At 56.1% G+C, this 18,865-nt stretch overlaps 1 protein-coding gene across 5 annotated transcripts; it reads left to right on the top strand.

Moving 5' to 3' along the window:
• The first annotated feature begins 6 nt into the window (after window positions 1-6).
• On the top strand, window positions 7-14,947 carry MAP4K2 (mitogen-activated protein kinase kinase kinase kinase 2). 5 transcript variants are annotated; one of them, XM_029207783.1, is made up of 32 exons: window positions 7-108; window positions 232-289; window positions 515-605; window positions 692-756; window positions 1,061-1,116; window positions 1,435-1,482; window positions 1,569-1,611; window positions 1,990-2,062; window positions 2,141-2,272; window positions 2,348-2,410; window positions 2,778-2,859; window positions 2,951-3,058; window positions 3,491-3,569; window positions 3,729-3,787; window positions 4,430-4,473; window positions 4,557-4,595; window positions 4,690-4,723; window positions 4,853-4,958; window positions 5,049-5,137; window positions 5,216-5,251; window positions 5,375-5,459; window positions 5,554-5,633; window positions 5,720-5,780; window positions 5,867-5,984; window positions 9,519-9,577; window positions 9,657-9,760; window positions 9,847-10,024; window positions 10,870-10,938; window positions 11,063-11,149; window positions 11,396-11,466; window positions 11,566-11,621; window positions 11,725-14,947. In XM_029207783.1, exons 1-32 carry the CDS (start codon window positions 13-15, stop codon window positions 11,810-11,812), a joined length of 2,457 nt encoding a protein of 818 aa, XP_029063616.1. In that variant the 5' UTR covers window positions 7-12; the 3' UTR covers window positions 11,813-14,947. The 5 variants fall into 5 exon arrangements, 4 of the variants coding, with proteins under 4 accessions (XP_029063616.1, XP_029063615.1, XP_029063617.1 ...); XM_029207782.1 differs by having other exon boundaries at window positions 5,216-5,257; XR_003791427.1 differs by lacking the exons at window positions 11,396-11,466; window positions 11,566-11,621; window positions 11,725-14,947 and adding an exon at window positions 10,284-10,382 and having other exon boundaries at window positions 5,216-5,257.
• The last annotated feature ends 3,918 nt before the right edge of the window (window positions 14,948-18,865 follow it).

The following is an 18,865-nucleotide window of genomic DNA, read 5'->3' as shown; positions in this document are numbered from 1 at the left end:
CGGCGCCGGGCCATGGCGCTGCTGCAGGATGTGTCGCTGCAGGATCCGCGGGACCGCTTCGAGCTGCTGCAGCGCGTGGGGGCCGGGACCTATGGCGACGTCTACAAGGTGCGCCGGGCGGCGGGACGGACGGGAGAGAGGAGAGGAGGGTACGCGCTCCGCGCCCTGCTGCGGGATCCGGCCCCCAGCCCCGCCCCTCCTCATCTCGCTTCACCCCCTCCGCCCCTGCAGGCCCGCGACACGGTCACGTCCGAACTGGCCGCGGTCAAGATAGTCAAGCTAGACCCAGGTGAGGGCCCGGAGCCAGGGCCTCAGCGCTGGAGGGAGGGCAGAGGGCCGCAGAGCGGGCGCGGTGTGAGAGTTGACATTTCCGAGACCCCCTGAGAGGCAGGCCCCGGGAGGTACTGTCCGCTGGCACCTGTCTGCCCTGGAGAGAGGAGGCACTCTGTGCCCATTTTGCAGATGGGGGCATTGAATTAAGGCGGCCCCCTTCATGATGCCCTGTGTTTCCCAGGGGACGACATCAGCTCCCTTCAGCAGGAAATCACCATCCTGCGTGAGTGCCGCCACCCCAATGTGGTGGCCTATATTGGCAGCTACCTCAGGTGAGGCTGCTTTATCCCCTTGCTTACCCCCAGGCAGCCCCCATATGGCCCTGCCATGTGCCCACCCCAGCTCTGTGTCACCCCAGGAATGACCGCTTGTGGATCTGCATGGAGTTCTGCGGAGGGGGGTCCCTGCAGGAGATTTACCACGGTGAGGGCCAGGACTCCAGGCCACAGCGGGTCACAGCCTTCTTCTCATCCCCACCGCAACGCAGGGCCGGAGGGGAGAGCTGGGGCCCTGGATTTGGGCCCCTCTCCACTTCTCACTAGCTGTGTGACCTTGAGAGAAATGCTGTCCTTTTCTGGGTTGTATATCCCAGCCTATGTCGGGAGGGGATGTGGCCAACTCCCCTTTCACCAGCAATGCCTGCTGCTTACCCCACACAGGGTGGATCATGGGAGGGTCAGCATATCCCCCCAGACCCCCCTGCCAGCCCTTACCCCTCCCATTTCAGCCACCGGGCCCCTGGAGGAACGGCAGATTGCCTATGTCTGCCGAGAGGCACTGAAGGTAGCTGGGCCCATAGGGCTACTCACACCCCCAGTCCCCTGGAGCAGGGCAGGGAGCCCAGCTGGCCAGTGTGTGTGTTGGGGGGTGGGGTGGGTGGAGTGCTCAGGCAAAGGTGCCTGAGGGGCTGTGGGTCCTGCAGGGAAGGGGCCCCAGCCGTGTTGCCGGAAGCAGCCCATTTCCCTTTTGGCTCAGTCATTTCCTGTTTGGGGAGAGGGGAGGAGGAAGCAGCTTGGGTGGGGGGCCCCAGTCCTGAGAGGGGGTTCAGGAGAGGTGGGATGTACTGGGTAGCTGCTCTCAGGGGCTCCTCTTCGTCCCCAGGGGCTGCACCACTTGCATTCTCTGGGGAAGATCCACAGAGACATCAAGGTAGGGGTCTGGCCAAGGGCATCATGGGAGGGAGGAGGAGGCTCTCGGGGGCACCAGACGGGATTCTCTCTCCTCCATTCCCACAGGGAGCCAACCTTCTCCTCACCCTCCAGGGAGATGTCAAGCTGGGTCAGTACCCTGGGGACACAATCAGGGTGAGGGTTCTATGGGAGCTCCTGGAGTCTTAGAGCCTACTTTCAAGTGCAGCTTGTCCTTGAGCAAGTCATTTTACCACTTGAGCCTCAGTTTCCCCATTTAGAAAGTGGAACAGTTCTCCCTTCCTGCTAGAAGTTGGATGTGGTTGGGACCGGGCGCTTGGTCGTGGAGAGAAGGTGGTTGACCCCTCCCAGGAGGGGACCTGGCTTTGCCTTGTGCCTGTGGCAGTTGTGGCTGAACCTGGGCTGCCTGTCTTCTGAGCCCTGCCAGGTGCATCCTGAGCCTGAGCCCTGAAAGGGGGTGGGGAGTGGCAGCCAGAGGTCGGGTGAGAGCAGCTCTTTCTCCCTGTAGCTGACTTTGGGGTGTCAGGCGAGCTGACGGCGTCTGTGGCGAAGAGGAGGTCTTTCATTGGGACTCCATACTGGTGAGGCTGCACCTCTGGCTGAGGGAGTGGGGGCCACAGCGGGGCACCCGGCCGTCTCATCTGTGACCCCGCCTCTAGGATGGCCCCGGAGGTGGCCGCCGTGGAGCGCAAAGGTGGCTACAATGAGCTGTGTGACATCTGGGCCCTGGGCATCACCGCCATCGAGCTGGGCGAGCTGCAGCCCCCTCTCTTCCACCTGCACCCCATGAGGTCAGCTGAGTACTTGCCCCTTGCCTGACCCCAAGAGCCCTGTGACCCTCGACCCCTGACCTGTGGTCTCCACAGGGCCTTGATGCTGATGTCAAAGAGCAGCTTCCAGCCGCCAAAGCTGAGAGACAAGACTCACTGGTGAGGGCCCACATCCCTTGCTGGGGCCCCCTTTTCAGCCCAGCCCCATGGGGGCAGAGGAGCCTTCTGCTACCCCCCAGGGTGCAGCCTCGAGGGCCCTGCCCTCTCTGGGCCTCCACAGACCATCCACGGGAGGGGCCTGGGCCCTGCCTCTGGGCTGGGGACCAGCGTGGACAAAGAAGAAGGGCGGATGGTTGATGATGGAGGCGCTGCCGTGTCGCAATAGCAGTGTTGCTCAGGCCAGCTGCCCTTGGTCTCAGGCTGGCTCCTTCCTGGGCAGGCCCAGCAGACTCCTCAGGAGTGGTGGCAGGATGGCCTGCCTGAGGGCTAACCTGGGCCTGCGGGTGGGGTCTCTTGTACCCACTAGGACCCAGTATTTCCATCACTTCCTCAAGCTTGCCTTGACCAAGAACCCCAAGAAGAGGCCAACAGCAGAGAAGCTCCTGCAGGTGGGAAGTAGGGGGGTGGGGCAGGGAGCTAGATGCTCAGAAGCAGGGACCCGGAGGCCAGGGACCAACCTGCACCTCCTCCATCCTCCAGCACCCCTTCACGACCCAGCAGTTGCCTCGGGCTCTCCTCACACAGCTGTTGGACAAGGCCAATGACCCCCACCTGGGAACCCCCTCCCCAGAAGACTGTGACCTGGAGGTAAGTGAGAGCCGCTGGGGACTGGGTTTTGGCCTGGTCTGGTCACAGGCATGCAGAGGTGACAGAAGTCAAGGTCCCTTCAGCTTGTATGTTTCCAGCACATGGAGCTTCAGCCTGGTCGAGCCCACCCATTAGGAATCTTCCCTGAGCCGGTTTGCCTCCTTGTCGCCCCACTGTGATAGGTTCTTGCCCTTGGCCCAGCGTGACCGTGACCCTAGTTAAGCCATCTTCTGCTTTCTCTGTGATCTTTGGCGAGTTACTTGCCTCTCTGTGCTGGTTTTCTCATCTGTGAAACGAGGGTGCCATTTAATCTCGCAATAATCTCAGGGCGTTTTTGTGAAAACAGATACGTCAGTGTGTGTAAAGCAGCTCGAGGAATACCTGTTGTGAGGTGAGCGTGGACACATGTCCACTGTCTGTGTTCTCTCCTAGACTTACGACATGTTTCCCGACACCATTCACTCCCGGGGGCAGCATGGCGTGGCCGAGAGGACCCCCTCGGAGATCCAGTGTGGGTCTGCTTTGGTGGGGGGCTGTGTGGATTGGCGGCTGTGTGTGGATTTGGTGGGGGGCTGTGTGGATTGGGGGGCTGTGCGTGTGGATTTGGTGTGAGTTAAGGGGTCAGTCCTGAGGCTCTGGCCCCCCTAACCCCTGGATCTGGGCCTTCCAGTTCACCAGGTGAAGTTTGGTGCCCCACGAAGGAAGGAAACAGACCCACTGAATGAACCGGTGAGGGGCTGGCGGTGTGGCAGGGTGGGGCAGAGGGCTGGGCTGGGGAGCTGTGCGGGTGACCGAGCACCTCAAACTCAGGAGCCTTGAAGCAGCAGCAGCCTGGCCCTCGGCCCGGGAGAGCTGTGCAAGCAGGCCTGTCCGCCCAGGGACCCGGAAGCCTGGGGGCTCCTTCCTGGGGCAGGTTGTTTTGGACAGTCGGCTGGGGGTGGCAGGGTGACCACGCCTTTCTAAAACGTGGGCCTGTCACTTGTCTGAGGACGCCCCCGCCCCCTTCGGCACGTTCTTTTCTGCCTCAGTCGCTGTGACTGCTGGGTTGGCTGACTCACCATCTCTGCTCTCTCGCTGTCTCTACTTATCGGCATCTTTCTTCACCCACACGATCTCAGTCCCTCCCTGCCCTTTTCTCTCACTGTCTCTCTGTCTCCTTCTCTCTCCTTGTTTGTCTGTTTGGCCCTTTTTCACACTTTCTCGGCCTCTTGTTGTCTTTCTCACAGTCCTCTTGCTTGTTACCAATCTCACTTTCCATCTGTCTGTCTGTCTGCCATCTCTCTCTCTCCCACAATCTCTCCAGCACTCTCTCACGTTGCCTGTCTGTCTCTCTGCCTCCCTCCCGGTCTTTCTGACTCGGTTTCCCCACAGTGGGAAGAGGAGTGGACGCTGCTGGGAAAGGAGGAGCTGAGCTCGTGAGTGAGGGGGGCGGGGGAGCTGTGGGGGGGGAGGGGCAGGAGGAAAGGCTGACCTCTGATCCCTTCCCCTCCCTACCCAGGAGCCTGCTGCAGTCAGTCCAGGAGGCCCTGGAGGAAAGGTGAGGGGCCAGGGCCCGGAGGAGGTGGGGGGCAGCTGGGCTCAGGACCCAGTCACATCTCACACCTCATCTCCCTCTGATTTGTCCCTGACAGGAGCCTGACCATCCGGCCAGCCTTGGAACTCAAGGTACGGAGAGGAGGGGAGCGGGGGATGGGGATGGGGGGCAGTGCGATAGCGGGTTGGGCAGTTGGGGTGGGGGTAGGTTACAGGGTCACCTGCTAACAGCTGGGCTGGGTCCGCTGACCCTCCTGCCAGGAGCTGGACTCCCCAGATGACACCATAGGAACCATCAAGAGGGCCCCGTTCTTGGAGCCATCCCCCACTGAGCCTCCGGCTGAGGACCTTCAATCCAGCCTCCCAGGTGAGCCCCAGGCTCCGGGGACGAGGAGGCAGGCCCCGGGAGGCAGGGGATGGTCCAGGACCGGAATTCACGGCAGGTCTGTGCCTACAGGAACCGCACCTGCACCTCTCCCATGCCCTGACAGCCCCCCGCTGCTCTCCACTGCCTGGGCCACCATGAAGCACCGGGAAGATCATGAAGTGAGGCGGTGCTGTAGGGGGGGGGTCGGGGAGATGGGAGGCTGGGGGTGTGGCCCTGACTCCTTTCTTCCCTCCCAGAGGTCATCCTGCCGTGGGCTCCCCCCGACCCCCAAGGTGCACGTAAGCGTTTGCGCATGGCTCCGCCTCCCCACCGCCTTCTGCCTCACCGCCTGTGGCTCCCCCCGCCCCGTCCCCCCCACCTGGTGCTTCCTCATCAGCCTCTTGCCTCCCCTCCAGATGGGTGCCTGCTTCTCCAAGGTCTTCAATGGCTGCCCCCTGCGGATCCACGCTGCTGTCACCTGGATTCACCCTGTCACCCGGGGTAGGCCAGGGGCAGGGGGGAAGCAGGAGCCTGGGAATCCCCAGCTTGGGCCAGGGGACGTGGCTGACCTCTGACTCCATACCCAAACCTGCAGACCAGTTCCTGGTGGTGGGGGCCGAGGAAGGCATCTACACCCTCAACCTGCATGAACTGCATGAGGATACGCTGGAGAAGGTGAGGCCTGGCTGGCGGGGGAGGGCCGAGGGCCTTGGGCGTCTGGGGTGCTGAGCCCTGTCCGTCTACGGCTCTGTGGCCTCCAGCTGATCTCACACCGCTGCGCCTGGCTTTACTGCGTGAACAACGTGCTGCTGTCACTCTCAGGTACCGTTGGGGCAGGCGGGGGCCGGGCCAGCGCCCCACCCACCAACACTCTCTGAGCCCCTCCCCTGCGTCCCGTCCCTCCGCAGGGAAATCCACGCACATCTGGGCCCACGACCTCCCAGGCTTGTTTGAGCAGCGGCGGCTACAGCAACAGGTCCCCCTCTCCATCCCCACCAATCGCCTCACTCAGCGCATCATCCCCAGGTCAGGGACCCTGGGGAGCCTGGCCCTGTGGGGATGAGGGAGGAGGGAGAGGCAAAGGGACAGAGCCAGGGCTGGAATGCAGCCTTTCCTGGTACTGAGACTGTTGGGATCTTAGACACGTCACTTGGCCTCTCTGAGGCCCGGTTTCCTCATAGGTCAATATAGTTGGTAGCCTCCCCTGCTCCCTGCACCCAGACCTGTCGGGAGGGAAGGAGACAGGGCATGTGAATGTACCTGGCAAGCTCTGGGAGCTGCGCGGGTAGGCTGTGGGGCAAATGTTTCCTGAGTACCTACTAGGCGGCAGGTCTTAGGCTGGGCTTAGGGATGACAAATCAAATGAGTTCTTGACAGTCAGCTCCTGGGACTGAGGTGCGCCAGGGGGAGAGCTGGAAGGGGTGGGGAGGCCTCAGAGAGGCCAGGCGAGCTCGCGGCGTTGACAGAGCGTTGGGGGTCTTCCAGGCAGATGAGTTAGGGAACAGCCTTCTAGCAGTGGGAGGAACAAGTGTGAATTCTCCTAGGCGATCGGGGGAGTTAAAAGGTGTTTGGCCCCAGCGAGCGAGGAGGGGGAGCAGCCCAAGAGGAAGCTGCACAGGTGGCAGAGCCCTGCCGTTGACTCCAGGCCCAGGATCTGGGCTTTGTCTGACTGGTAGCGGACCCGGAGCATCTTAGAAGGATCGCTCTGTACGTCAATCAGGATTTTTCCTGTTGCAGGTGATTCAACTCACCGGCTTAAGCACGACGGCTCGTGTAGGAGTAGGCTCAGCTGCATGTGCAGCTGGATCCAGGCTTAAATGGTATCCTCAGGCATCTTCTTGCATCTCCTGGCTCTGTTTTCCTCTTGTCACCTTCATTCTCACGCAGGCTTTCTTGTCCAGTGATGGCTGCCTACAGGTCCAGGCCAGTGTTCCACTAGCTAACAACCCAATGGAACTGGAACCTCTGTTTCCAAGTAATTCCCACAAAAGTCCAGGGCCAGTTCTCACTGGCCTAGCTTAGGTCCATGCCTACCCCTGGGCTAGTCACTGTGGAAGGGCATGAGGAGCCAGGGCTCAGGCCTGCGTCCCGTGCCCTCTCTTGGAGCTGGGGGAAGGAGAGAGGGGCTTGTCTGGGCAGATGGAAACAGGAACATCTGCTGGCCGCTCTGGTGACAGTGGGAAGGAGGAATGGAGGGGGAGGCTGGTGAGAGGGCCTGGAAAGGAGGCCGGTGTAGTGACCCAAGGCAGTGTAGGGCAGTGAGAACTAGATGGACTCGAGCAATATTTAGGAAGTGGGATTGACAGGATTTGGGGACTAATCAGAGTGAGCTGGAGGGAAAGGGAGGGACTGGGAGACCCCCAGAGAGCAGACTGTGTGGTGCGTTTACAGGGCAGTAGAGTCCCTCCTTCAGCCATTCAGCACCTAGTATGCACCAGGCAGTGTCCTGGGCGTGAGATACACTTGGGAACTGGAGACCCTTATATTCCCGAGACTCTCCTGTTGAGACAGACAACAGCGGACATGAGAAGGAGTCTATGCGGTGGTGACACAGAGGGGAAAGTGCCCCGTGGAGAAGAGCAGGGTGGTCAGGAAAGACCTCGCTGAGAAGGTGCTTTTTGAGCAAAGACTCGGAGGGGTTGATGGAGCAAGTCCTGAGGGTATCTGGGGGGCTGGAGCCGTCCTGCCTGTATGAGGAGCAGCAAGGAGGCCAGTGAGTCCAGATGGATGGAGTGAGAGGGAGCTGGCCTCCGAGGGCTCTGTAGCCACAGTGAGGGCTTTGCCCCTGACTCAGAGCAGCCTGAGGGCCACTGCAGAGGAGTGGCGTGACTGAGGTTTTCACGGGTCACTCTGGCTGCTGAGCTGGGAGGAGACTGGAGGGGACGCAGGCGGATGCAGAGACCCATCAGGAGGCTGTGGCACCATCAGGTGGGACATGATGGTGGCTTGGGCCAGGGAGGCCGTGAAGGAGGAGAAAATCGGTCGGAGTCCAGTTTTATTTTGAACACTGAACCAACAGGATTTCCGGACAGTTGGTGGATGGAAGAGAAAGGGGAGTCAAGGATGACTCCAAGTTTTTGGCCTAGGCAATGGGAAGAATGGAGTTGTCATCAGCTGTGGGTGGAGCAGAATTCAGCGTTGTCACATGGAGTTTGAAATGTGCAAGTGGGGCCTCGGCCCTTGGCGGGGGCTGGGGGGTGGGGGATGGCGCTGAGTTCTGATGGGGGAGGCGGGCTGTGGGCTTAGACATCGTCATGACCCGGTGGGTGGTGGAAGCCGGTGAGGAGGGCAGGGGAGCCCGGGCCGAGGGGAGATGAGGGGCCCAGGGCCATGATTCAGCGGGCTCGCTTGAGGAGCACATCGGGAGCCCTGTGGCCTTGGGGCTTCCTGACCTCAGTCCGAAGCCAACCTCTGCTTTGGCCCAGGACCTGCAGGAAACAGGCCCATTACAGGCCCAAGTCACAGGCAGCTTTGGGTGTGTGTTTGGGAAATCACAGTATCACAGCAGAGATCTCGAATTGTTGGGGAAAAAAACAAAAAATGTCCGCCTGTGTCCCATCTGAAGGCCAGCTGGGGAAGAGAGTGGAAGGAACAAGGGAGAGAGAAGAGTGAGGACAGAGGCGGAGACAGAGGTGCTGGCTTCCTTGGCGGGGCCCACATCCCAGCAGAGGGTACAGACAGGGCTGGGTCAGTGGGAGGAGGTGGCAGGGCTGCTGACGTGTAGCCCTGTTCCCCAAAGGAAGAAGCAGGTTTGGAAGGTCCCCTGAGGGTTTGGGGGACAGCCAGTAACCAAAGGAGGGACCCCACTTCTCCCTCGGCACCCACTGGTCCCCCCATGTAATAGCCTGCCCTGAAGCAGGAGAGGGCAGGGCGTTTGCCGTTTTCTTGGGAGGCGTCATGTTCTCGGCCCGGCTTGCTCATCTGTGACTTGCAGTGTGTCGGGTGGGGACCGGCCCTGAGTGCTCTGGCCGCCGGAGGAGCTGGAGGCTGCATTAGCTTGCCGTCCTCCCACACCCTCGTTTTTTTCAGTTATTTCTTTATTTACACCTGCCTTTGCCTAAAAAGTATTTTCCATGACTGAAAATAGGTGGGAAAGTAATAATAACGGGATGAGAAAAGTTAGCCTTTTTGTGAGGGCACCTGATGTGGCCGGCTCTGCCGCACGCTCCTCCCCCGACTTAACTCATTTAGGCCTCACTGCGACCCTGTGAGGGGGGTACCACGGTTATCCCCAGGCTGCAGGTGAAGCAGTTGAGGCCCAGAGAGGTTCAGTGCCTTGCCCCAAGTCGCACGGTGAGAGGTAACTCTGTGATCCAAACCCCTGGACTGGACGTACACGCTCCAGGCTGTATAGCGGGTGCTGGAGCCACAAGCACTGCGTCACATCCTGCGCGATTCACAGCTTCGTGGCTCCTCGGATACTCGGGCCAGGGGCTTGACCTCTCTGAGCCTCTGCCACCTGTGAGGCGGGGAAGGTGTTAGTACCCTCCCCTTAGGGCTCTGCAGGGGGCCTTGCCCAGGGTGGCACCCGTGACGCCTGCCCTGGTTGCCACCCCACAGGCGCTTTGCCCTATCCACCAAGATTCCTGACACCAAAGGCTGCCTGCAGTGTCGCGTGGGTAAGAGCTGGGTGTGGTGGGCGGGGCCGGGTGGGTGCGGGTGGGCACAGCCCCGGCCCCACCACCCCCTCTCTCGCAGTGCGGAACCCGCACACAGGCAGCACCTTCCTGCTGGCCGCGCTGCCCACCAGTCTGCTCCTGCTGCAGTGGTATGAGCCGCTGCAGAAGTTCCTGCTGCTAAAGGTGCGGTGCCGGTGGGGGGACCCTCGGGCGGGTGGCAGGGTTTCTGGGAGGAGAAATGTAGACCTGAGCACCCCTGCTGCCCCCAGAACTTCTCCAGCCCCTTGCCCAGCCCAGCAAGGATGCTGGAGCCGCTGGTGCTGGATGGGAAGGAGCTACCGCAGGTGTGCGTGGGGGCTGAGGGCCCCGAGGGGCCTGGCTGCCGCGTCCTGTTCCATGTCCTGCCGCTGGAGGCTGGCCTGACTCCGGACATCCTCCTCCCACCCGGTGAGCTGGAGGGCCAGGCTGCGGTCTGTGAGTGTGTGTGCGTGTGTGTGCGTGCGTGTGTGTGTGTGTGTGTGTGTGTGTGTGTGATATAGAGAGAGAAAGGGAGAGGGGGAGGGGGAGGGAGGGGAAGGGGAGGGAGGGGGAGGGAAGGGAGAGGGGGAAGTACCTCACAGCTGATGGCTCCACGGAGACCTTGGGGACCCGAAGCTCCAAGCTTCTCTTCAGCTCAGCAGCTAAGAAAACCTGACCAACCCTGCAGGGGCTGCAGGGACAGAGCCAAGCTGGGAAGGCAGGTGCCAGAGGCCTCCATTCTGAGCAAGGAAGGACACTGGGTGTTGGGACAGCTCAGGGGAGCAGAGTGAGTGGCAGTGGGTAAAGAAGGGGGAAGGTGCCCTGGACCAAGTCCTTGCGGTAGCCCAGACCCCCAGCCAGGGGTCTCATGGGATTTTACTCTTGATCCTCACAATGGCCCTGCAAGGTAGGCATCGTCGTGCCTGGGTTACAGATGAAGAAACTGAGGCCCAGAGATTCGAGGTCACACAGTGACTGGGTCATGAAGCCTGGCTCTCCTGACTCCAGAGCCTCTGCCCTCCAAAGCCTCCCTGGGCCTCAGCCCTGCCCCTTGTGATGGGTCACTTTGCTGCCAAGCATCAGTTCCCCTGCTGTGCAGTGAGGCTGGGCATCGTGACCCGCTGTGCAGTGAGGCTGGGCATCGTGACCCCACCCAGCTATTACGCAATGCACTTGTGGGGAAAGCCGGCTGCTGCACACCCCCAGCTCTTCCTCTTGGGGCCAGAGCAGGGCTGGTGGCTCAGCCAGGCTGTGTCTCCCTTCTCTGCCTGCAGAGGGGCTTCCGGGCTCAGCCCAGCAGGTGATCCAGGTGGACAGGGACACAGTCCTAGTCTGCTTTGACCGTGAGTGTTCCTGGTATCAGGGCTGGGGGCTAGAAGGGGGTGGTGAGGGAGGCCAGGTGGGTCTGTCTCCCCAGAAGGGGGCCACCCCGCCCCGCCCCACCCACCAGCCCGCCCCCCTGTGCAGGCTGCGTGAGGATCGTCAACCTGCTGGGCGAGCCCACGGTGACGCTGGCGCCTGTGCTGACCTTTGACTTCCCCATTGAGACTGTGGGTAAGTGAGCAGACAGAGGTGGGGGTGGGAGTATCCCTGGCCTGGAGCACAAGATGTGGCCCCGGGGCCTGGGGCTGGCAGCAGGACAAGGAGGCAGGTCCCCCAGCCCCTCTCGAGAGCCATGTTGGTCACCTGCGGCCCAGTCCGTGAGGACCTCTGTGGCCCAGACCTGGGCCCAGGGTGTAGCTGGGGGAGCCAGTGTCCCCAGGGCAGGTGCAGGGCTGATGGCCGCCTGGCCCCTCCTAGTGTGCTTGCAGGACAGTGTGCTGGCCTTCTGGAGCCATGGGATGCAAGGCCGCAGCCTGGACACTAATGAGGTGAGTGAGACTCAGGAACCTGGTGGCTCCCCACCCAGTTGTCCCCACCTTTTAGGAGAGGACCCTCTGGGGCAGCCTCAGTCCCCCTTTTCTTCCCAGGTGACCCAGGAGATCACAGACGAGACAAGGATCTTCCGAGTGCTTGGGGCCCACAGGTAGGACACAGTGCCCCGGCCTCCCCTTCAGACGCTCTCCAGGCCAGGTGGAGGTGCCCAAGTGTCTTCCCACCTTGCTCACCTCCAGTTCTCTCCCCTCCAGAGACATCATCCTTGAGAGCATTCCCACCGACAAGCCGGGGGCTCACAGCAACCTCTACATTCTCACGGGCCATCAGAGCAGTTACTGAGCCAGTGGGCCGGCCTGGCCGGGGGCATCCCCCGCCCACCCCAGGCCTTAGTGGCAGTTCTTTTAGGCAGAGGGGCCCCTCCCAGATCAGAGGAGCCCAGGCCTCAGCTCTGCTGGTCTGAAGGGCAGAAATCCTGAGAAGAGTTTGGGGGCTGGGGAGGGTAAGGGTGCCTACCCCACACCTCTGCAATAACTGGACCAGAGGAAGCTGCTGTCACCTCCCCCTCCCCGGCGGGCAGCCAGTCCCCAGTGCCCCCTGGCAGGGGCCCTGGGCTGGTTGGGGGCGGGCCCGGGGCTATCCATTCCATTCGGTTCCACATTTCCTTTCCACTCTTCCTGCCAAGAGCCTGCCCCTGTGCTCTGTCCTGGGGAACATGGTATTTAAAAGAGAGACTATATTGGTATTAAAGCTGGTTTGATTTTATTCCACTGGTCCCTCTGGTTTGGGGGGAGCTGAGCCCACCTGCCTCATCTCCCTCTACCTCTCCCTCCAGCACACCTTTCTTTCTTTCTGTGGCACCAGGTGCTGTGGATATAACATGGAAGGGAGGCCACCAGTGTTCTGGTGGCTCTCTCATGGGGAGCCAGGCAGAGGTGAGGGGGAGGCCATGGCCCTCCGTGGCATCTCAGGGTCTCTGTGTCTTCCTGGGCTCCCTTGCTCAGGATGAGCCCTCAGCCTTGCAGTGTGAGGTCTCTTTTGTGGCCAAGGAGTCATGCAGATAGGGCCGGGGGAGGCACTAAACAAGGGACTCGTCCGAGCACCCCTGTCCCATATGAGATCTCACCAGGTAGCCTATGGAAGGGCCCAGGAGAGGCCCGCCAAGGGCTGCTCCACCCAGCGCCAGGGAGGCTGCAGCCTTTGGAGACAGCCTGCCCTGACCTGTATCCCCCACCCAGGCCTGGGGCTGCCTCCTGGCCTCCCACCTGCTGCCTGGATATCAGTTGCTCTGTCAGGCCAGGATTACTGAACATGGGTGTGCTCACCAAGCTAGACTCTGGGAAGATTAGCCTGTGTCCATTTAACAAGAATTCCCAGAGGGTCTCTTCAGTGCCCATCCCTGGGCTCCCAGAGGGGTCCCTACCAAGATGTGGACCAGCCCCCAGTGAGGGGAGCTGTCCTTGCTGGAGCCTGCATCTCGAGGGCACATTCGTCCACCTGTTGCTGGCCTTGTGCTTTGCATCGTCATTCTCCTACATTTCCCTCTTAGCGGGCTCCACACCCCCAGACCAGGGAGCCCCCTGTGGCCCCAGGCACTGACCAGGCTGCTCCGTGGACAGAGACCCCTGACCCTTGACCCCAGGTACCTGGAGAGGACTTTCAGCCCACAGAGCAGCAGGAAGCAGACAGTGCCACCTTGTGGCAGGTTGCCCCAGCACTCTAAAGGAGGGTTGGGGGGGTGTCAGAACGTAACGTGCCAAAGCAGGGGTGCCTGGGAAAAGCAGGGGCCCCTGATAAAATAGTTGCTACCAGCAGAGTCTGGCCACCAGCCAAAGAAAGGCCAAGAAGCTAGGGAATATGCACTGAAAGACCAAAATTGTTATTTTATCTGTATGTTCTTTAATAGGTAGCCCTTGGCCGTAGGTACACAATTTTTTAAAAAAATAGAAAGTAAATACAATGAGAAGTCTCCTATTCAGGTCCCAGTTACTTATAAACCTTCTGGAAGTACTTATGCATATTTAAGAAGTAATGGTATGCTTTAGTCTTCCCTGTTTCTTACATACACGGTAATATATTCCACACACTGTTCTAATCTTGCCCTTTAAGATCTGTCCTGGAGGGAATTCCCCGGCGGTCCAGGGGTTAGGACTCAGTGCTTTCACTGCCGAGGGCCCGGCTTCGATCCCTACTCGGGATACTAAGATCCCGCAAGCTGAGTGAGTGGCAAAAAAAAAAAAAAAAAATCTGTCCTTGAGAGCTTTCCATGATCAGTGCCTCCCACTTTGTTCTTTTATAGCTAGTGGTATTCCACTGTATGGGTTTCCCATAACTAATGTGAATTAACTGTAGTTAGATCCCTATTGATGGAAATTTCAGTTGTTTCTACTAGTTTGCTATTACAAATGATGCAGCAGTAAATACTCCTATGCCAGTGCCACTGTGTAGGTATTCCAGTGTCCCGTAGGATTAATTCCCGGAAGTGGCCTTGCTGGGTCAGAGCTGGCTGTCTTTGTCCTTGTGACAACTACTGTCACACTGCCCTCCCTGGGCAGAAGCCTCTGGGATGGGTCAGATCAGCCTCTGTAAGCCATCCCGTGGGTAAGCGGAAGAAGCTAGGGCACCCCAGGATGTTCGGGTAGCTGGCCCATAGCCGAGTCAAGGGAGGGTCAAGGTGAGAGGTGACAACCAGAATGTGTGCTTCAAGACAGCAGGGCGTCGGCCGTGCTCACAGTGGTATGTCCAGTGCCTGGTCACTGCCTGGTGCACAGAAGGCCCTCAATCATGCTTTCTGAGTGAAGGAATGAGCGTGATATTGTGAAGAGGAGGCCCTAGAGTTGGGCCCCTGGACTGGGTGAGTTTGCTGAGCTGTGTTTTCCCCAGGTAGACCATGTCCTAAGTCTATCTGCAGGGTATAGGGAGGATTGGAAGTATTGTAGTACACATAATGCAATGACACAGATGAATCATAGAGATGTAATGCTGAGTGAAAACAGCAAATTGCATAAAATGACACACAGTATGATAGCAAAAATAAGCAAAACTAAACCATCTATTGTTTGGTGATTTAAGCACGTGTGATAAAACACTTAGGAGATCAGGGGAAGAAAAAGCACAAAATTCACATGATGGCCTCTGTGAGGGGAGTGGGAATGGGGTAAGGAAGGATCCCAGGAATTTGCAAAGGTGTTGGTAATATCTTGCTTCTCAGGCTGGGTGGTGGGTTCATGAGTATTCGATTTATAGCTCAGTTCCTAATGCACATAAGGTTCCACACACCCTTTTGTATGTATCAAATACTATGTGAGGGAATTCCCTGGTGGTTCAGTGGATAGGACTCTGTGCTTCCACTGCAGGGGGCACTGGTTCGCTCCCTGATCTGGGAACTAAGATCCCCCATGCCACGCCACACAGCCAAAAAAAAAAAAAAGTAAGAAAACATAAGTTTAGGTATTTTAAAGTAACCACTTAAAAAAACTCTGTAATGGCTTAAAAAACAAAATAAAAAAGGCAACACAATCCTTTCCCAGATGATAAAATCAAGTGGAGATAATGAAATCAATGTTCCAGTGACAAACTATGGGCAGGTCCCTCTGTAGCTGCTTTCTTCTGTTGCTTCGTTTAAAACAGCTTTACTGAGGTATAATTGGCACACAATGAACTGCATATATTAAAAATGTACTATTTGATGACTTTCACACATACACACCAGTGAAACCATTATTGTAATCGAGAGAAACATTTCCATCACCTGCAAAGCTTCTTCCTCTTTGTAATCAGGGCCTCCTCTTCCTCCTTGTCTCCCCATCCCGAAGTAATATTGATCCGTTTTCTGTCACTATAGATGAATTTGAATTTTTCAGAATTTATATAAATAGAATCATATTGTACGTACTCCTTATTTGGCTTCTTTCACTAAGCATCATTATTTTGAGATTCATCCATGTTGTTGCATGTATTAATGGTCATTCCTTTCATTGCCAAGTAGTATTCCATCATATGGATGTACCACCGTTTGTTTAGCTAGTCGCCTGTTGATACACGTTTGGCTGTTTCCTGTTTTGGACTATTTATTACAAATAAAGTTGCTATGAACATTCATGTATGTGTCTTTGTGTGGATATATACTTTCATTTCTCTTGAGTAAATGCTTTCTAGTGGAAGGGCTGGGTCATATGGTATGTGTTGTTTCATTTTTTTTCTCTTTTGTTTAATTCTAATTTTAAAAAATTATTATTTTAAATCTTATTTCACTTAAAAAAATTTTTTTTAATATTTATTATTTTTTTTGCGGTACACGGGCCTCTCACTGTTATGGCCTCTCCCGTTGCAGAGCACAGGCTCCGGACAAACAGGCTCAGCAGCCATGGCTCACGGGCCCAGCTGCTCCGCGGCATGTGGGATCTTCCCAGACCGGGGCACTGAACCCGTGTCCCCTGCATCGGCAGGCAGACTCTCAACCACTGCACCACCAGGGAAGCTCTCACTTTTTAAGAAACTACCAAGCTGTGTTCCAAAGTGGTTGTACCATTTTGCATTCCCACCAGGAGGGTAGTTGAGTTCTAGCTCCTCCAAGTCCTTGCTAACACTTGGTATTGTCAGTCTTGTTTAATTTTAGCCACTCAAACACATATGTAGTGGTATCTCATAGTGGTTTTAATTTGTATTTCCTTCATGACTAATGATGTTGAGCATCTTTTCCTGCGCTTATTTACCATCTACAGGTACACCTCAGACATACTGCAGGTTCTGTTCCAGGCCACCACAATAAAGGGAGTCCCGTGAATTTTTTGGTTTTCCAGTGCATGTGAAAGTTATGTTTACAATATACCATAGTCTATTGTGTGTGATAGCATTATGTCTTTAATAAATACACCTTAATTAAAAAATACCTTATTGTTAAATAAAATTGCTAACCATCACCTGATCCTTCAGCGAGTTGTATCTTTTTGCTGGTTGAGCGTTTGAAATATTGTGAGAACTGCCAAAATGTGACAGATATACACAAAGGGAGCGAATGTTGTTGGGAAAATGGCACCAACAGACTGGCTTGACACTGTTGCCACAAACCTTCAATTTGTAAACACAATCTGCAAAGTGCAGTAAAGCAAAGCACAATAAAGTGAGTTCTTTGGTAAAGTGTGGATTCAAATCTTTTGCTTTGGGACTTCCCTGGTGGCACAGTGGTTAAAATCCGCCTGCCAACACAGGGGACACAGGTTCAAGCCCTGGTCCGGGAAGATCCCGCATGCCGCGGAGCAACTAAGCCCGTGTGCCACAACTACTGAGCCTGTACTCTAGAGCCCGCGAGCCACAACTACTGAGCCCACGTGTCACAACTATTGAAGCCCGTGTGCCTAAATCCCATGCTCCACAACAATAGCAGTTACCGCATTGAGAAGCCTGCGCACTGCAGCCCCCCCGCCCCGACGCAACTAGAGAAAGCCGCGCAACAACAAAGATCCAATGTAGCCAAAAATAAATAAATAAATTGAAAAAAACATCTTTTGCTTTTAAAAAATAGGGGTTTTTCCAGCTTTATTGAGATATAATTGACATAAAACATGTAAGTTTAAGGTATACAGTGTGATTTGATACACATATATACTGTGAAATGATTACAACTAGTTGACACCTCCATCACCACACAAGTTGTTTCTTTCCTTTTTAAAAAAATTATTTATTTATTTTTGGCTGTGTCGGGTCATCGTTGCTGCGCGCGGGCTTTCTCTAGTTACAGCATGTGTGGGCTTCTCATTGCGGTGGCTTCTCTTGTTGCAGAGCACGGGCTCCAGGCGTGCGGCTTTCAGTAGTTATGGCACCCGGGCTCAGTAGTTGTGGCTCGGGGGCTCTAGCGCACAGGTTCAGTAGCTGTTGCTACACAGGCTTAGTTGCTCTGCGGCATGTGGGATCTTCCCAGACCAGGGCTTGAACCTGTGTCCCCTGCATTGGCAAGCGGATTCTTAACCACTGTGCCACCAGGGAAGCCCAGGAGTTGTTTATTATTGTTGAGTTTTGGGACCCTGGATAAAAGTCCTTTACCAGATATGTGATTTGTACATAACTACTTTGCTATTATTTCTAATCTGTAGCTAACTCACAAATTCCAATACCCATCCCCCCACCTTGTTCAAATTACCTTTAACTGGGAGTTGTAAATAAACATGGTTTTCCAGAGGAAAAAAGTTATGAAAAGTACTTGGTGCATCATGTGTGCTCACTCCATCGTAGATATTATTACTCCTAATTCGGGCAATGGAATCATGTATGGGGCTCTCCAAAGGCTGGATGCAGGGTGGAGGGGGGTTGGTTGTGGTGAACAGCCATGGATTTGCTCCCTCTAGGCTCAGCTAGCTGCATGATACTACCTCCCGATCTTGCCAGGGGCCTGGGGTTTCTGAACTATCAGATTAGAGTTAAAAGACAGAAAACGCCAGGGATTAGTAGGTAGGGGTCAAAACCTGTTTTTTTTTTTTTTTTGGCTGCACTCTGCGGCAGGCAGGATCTTACTTCCCCAACCAGGGATCAAACCATTGTCCCCAGCAGTGGAAGGGCAGAGTCTTAACCACTGGACCACCAGGGAAATCCTGAAACTTCTTACTCTTTATGTTCTGACACCAATTCTCTGATACCAACTGTCCTACAATTCAATTCTTTAAAAAAATTTTTTATTTATTTATTTTTGGCTGTGTCAGGTCTTAGTTTTGGCTGGGGGCTCAGTAGTTGCAGTGCGTGGGCTTAGTTGTCCTGCTGCACGTGGGATCTTAGTTCCCTGACCAGGGATCGAACCCAGGTCCCCTGCAGTGGAAGGCGGATTCTTAACCACTGGACCACCAGGGAAGTCCCCTGCAATTCACTTCTGACATGAATTACCTGAGTTGGGGAAGCCCCCACAAGTTAAGGAGTTCAATCACAAGTCCCGGGTCACCAGGCTACCCACATCTCTGTCCAACCTGGCTACAAATTCGGGGGTTCCCACAGCCCCCTTCAGGTTCAATGATTTGCTAGAATGACACACAGAACTCAGGAAAGTGCAATATTTATGATTACCAATTTATTTTAAAGGCTACTTTTAAATGAACAGCTAGATGAAGACATGTGTTGGGTGGCAAGGTCTGGAAGAGTCCTGAGCCCAGGAGCTTCACCCTGACCCGTGGAGTCAGGATGCATCACCCTCCTGTTACATTAATATGTTCACCAACCTGGTGGATTAACTGCTTTCCAAGGCTGCCTACGAATCCCAGTTATGGGTGATCTAGTTTATTCAGCCATTCACATTTTGATGGTAATTTACTTCATTTCCAGGTTTTTGCCATTACAAACAAGGCTGCAGTAAATGCAGTAGAAGACTTTGAACTCATTACATTATATAATCACATGCCTTGCTTTGGGGCA

The sequence above is a fragment of the Monodon monoceros genome, unplaced genomic scaffold (genome assembly GCF_005190385.1).
Source record: "Monodon monoceros isolate NGI ecotype Baffin Bay Population unplaced genomic scaffold, NGI_Narwhal_1 Super_Scaffold_7, whole genome shotgun sequence".
NCBI lineage: Eukaryota > Metazoa > Chordata > Mammalia > Artiodactyla > Monodontidae > Monodon > Monodon monoceros.
Note: the sequence above shows the minus strand (reverse complement) of the source record. Positions and strands in the feature narration are given on the sequence as shown.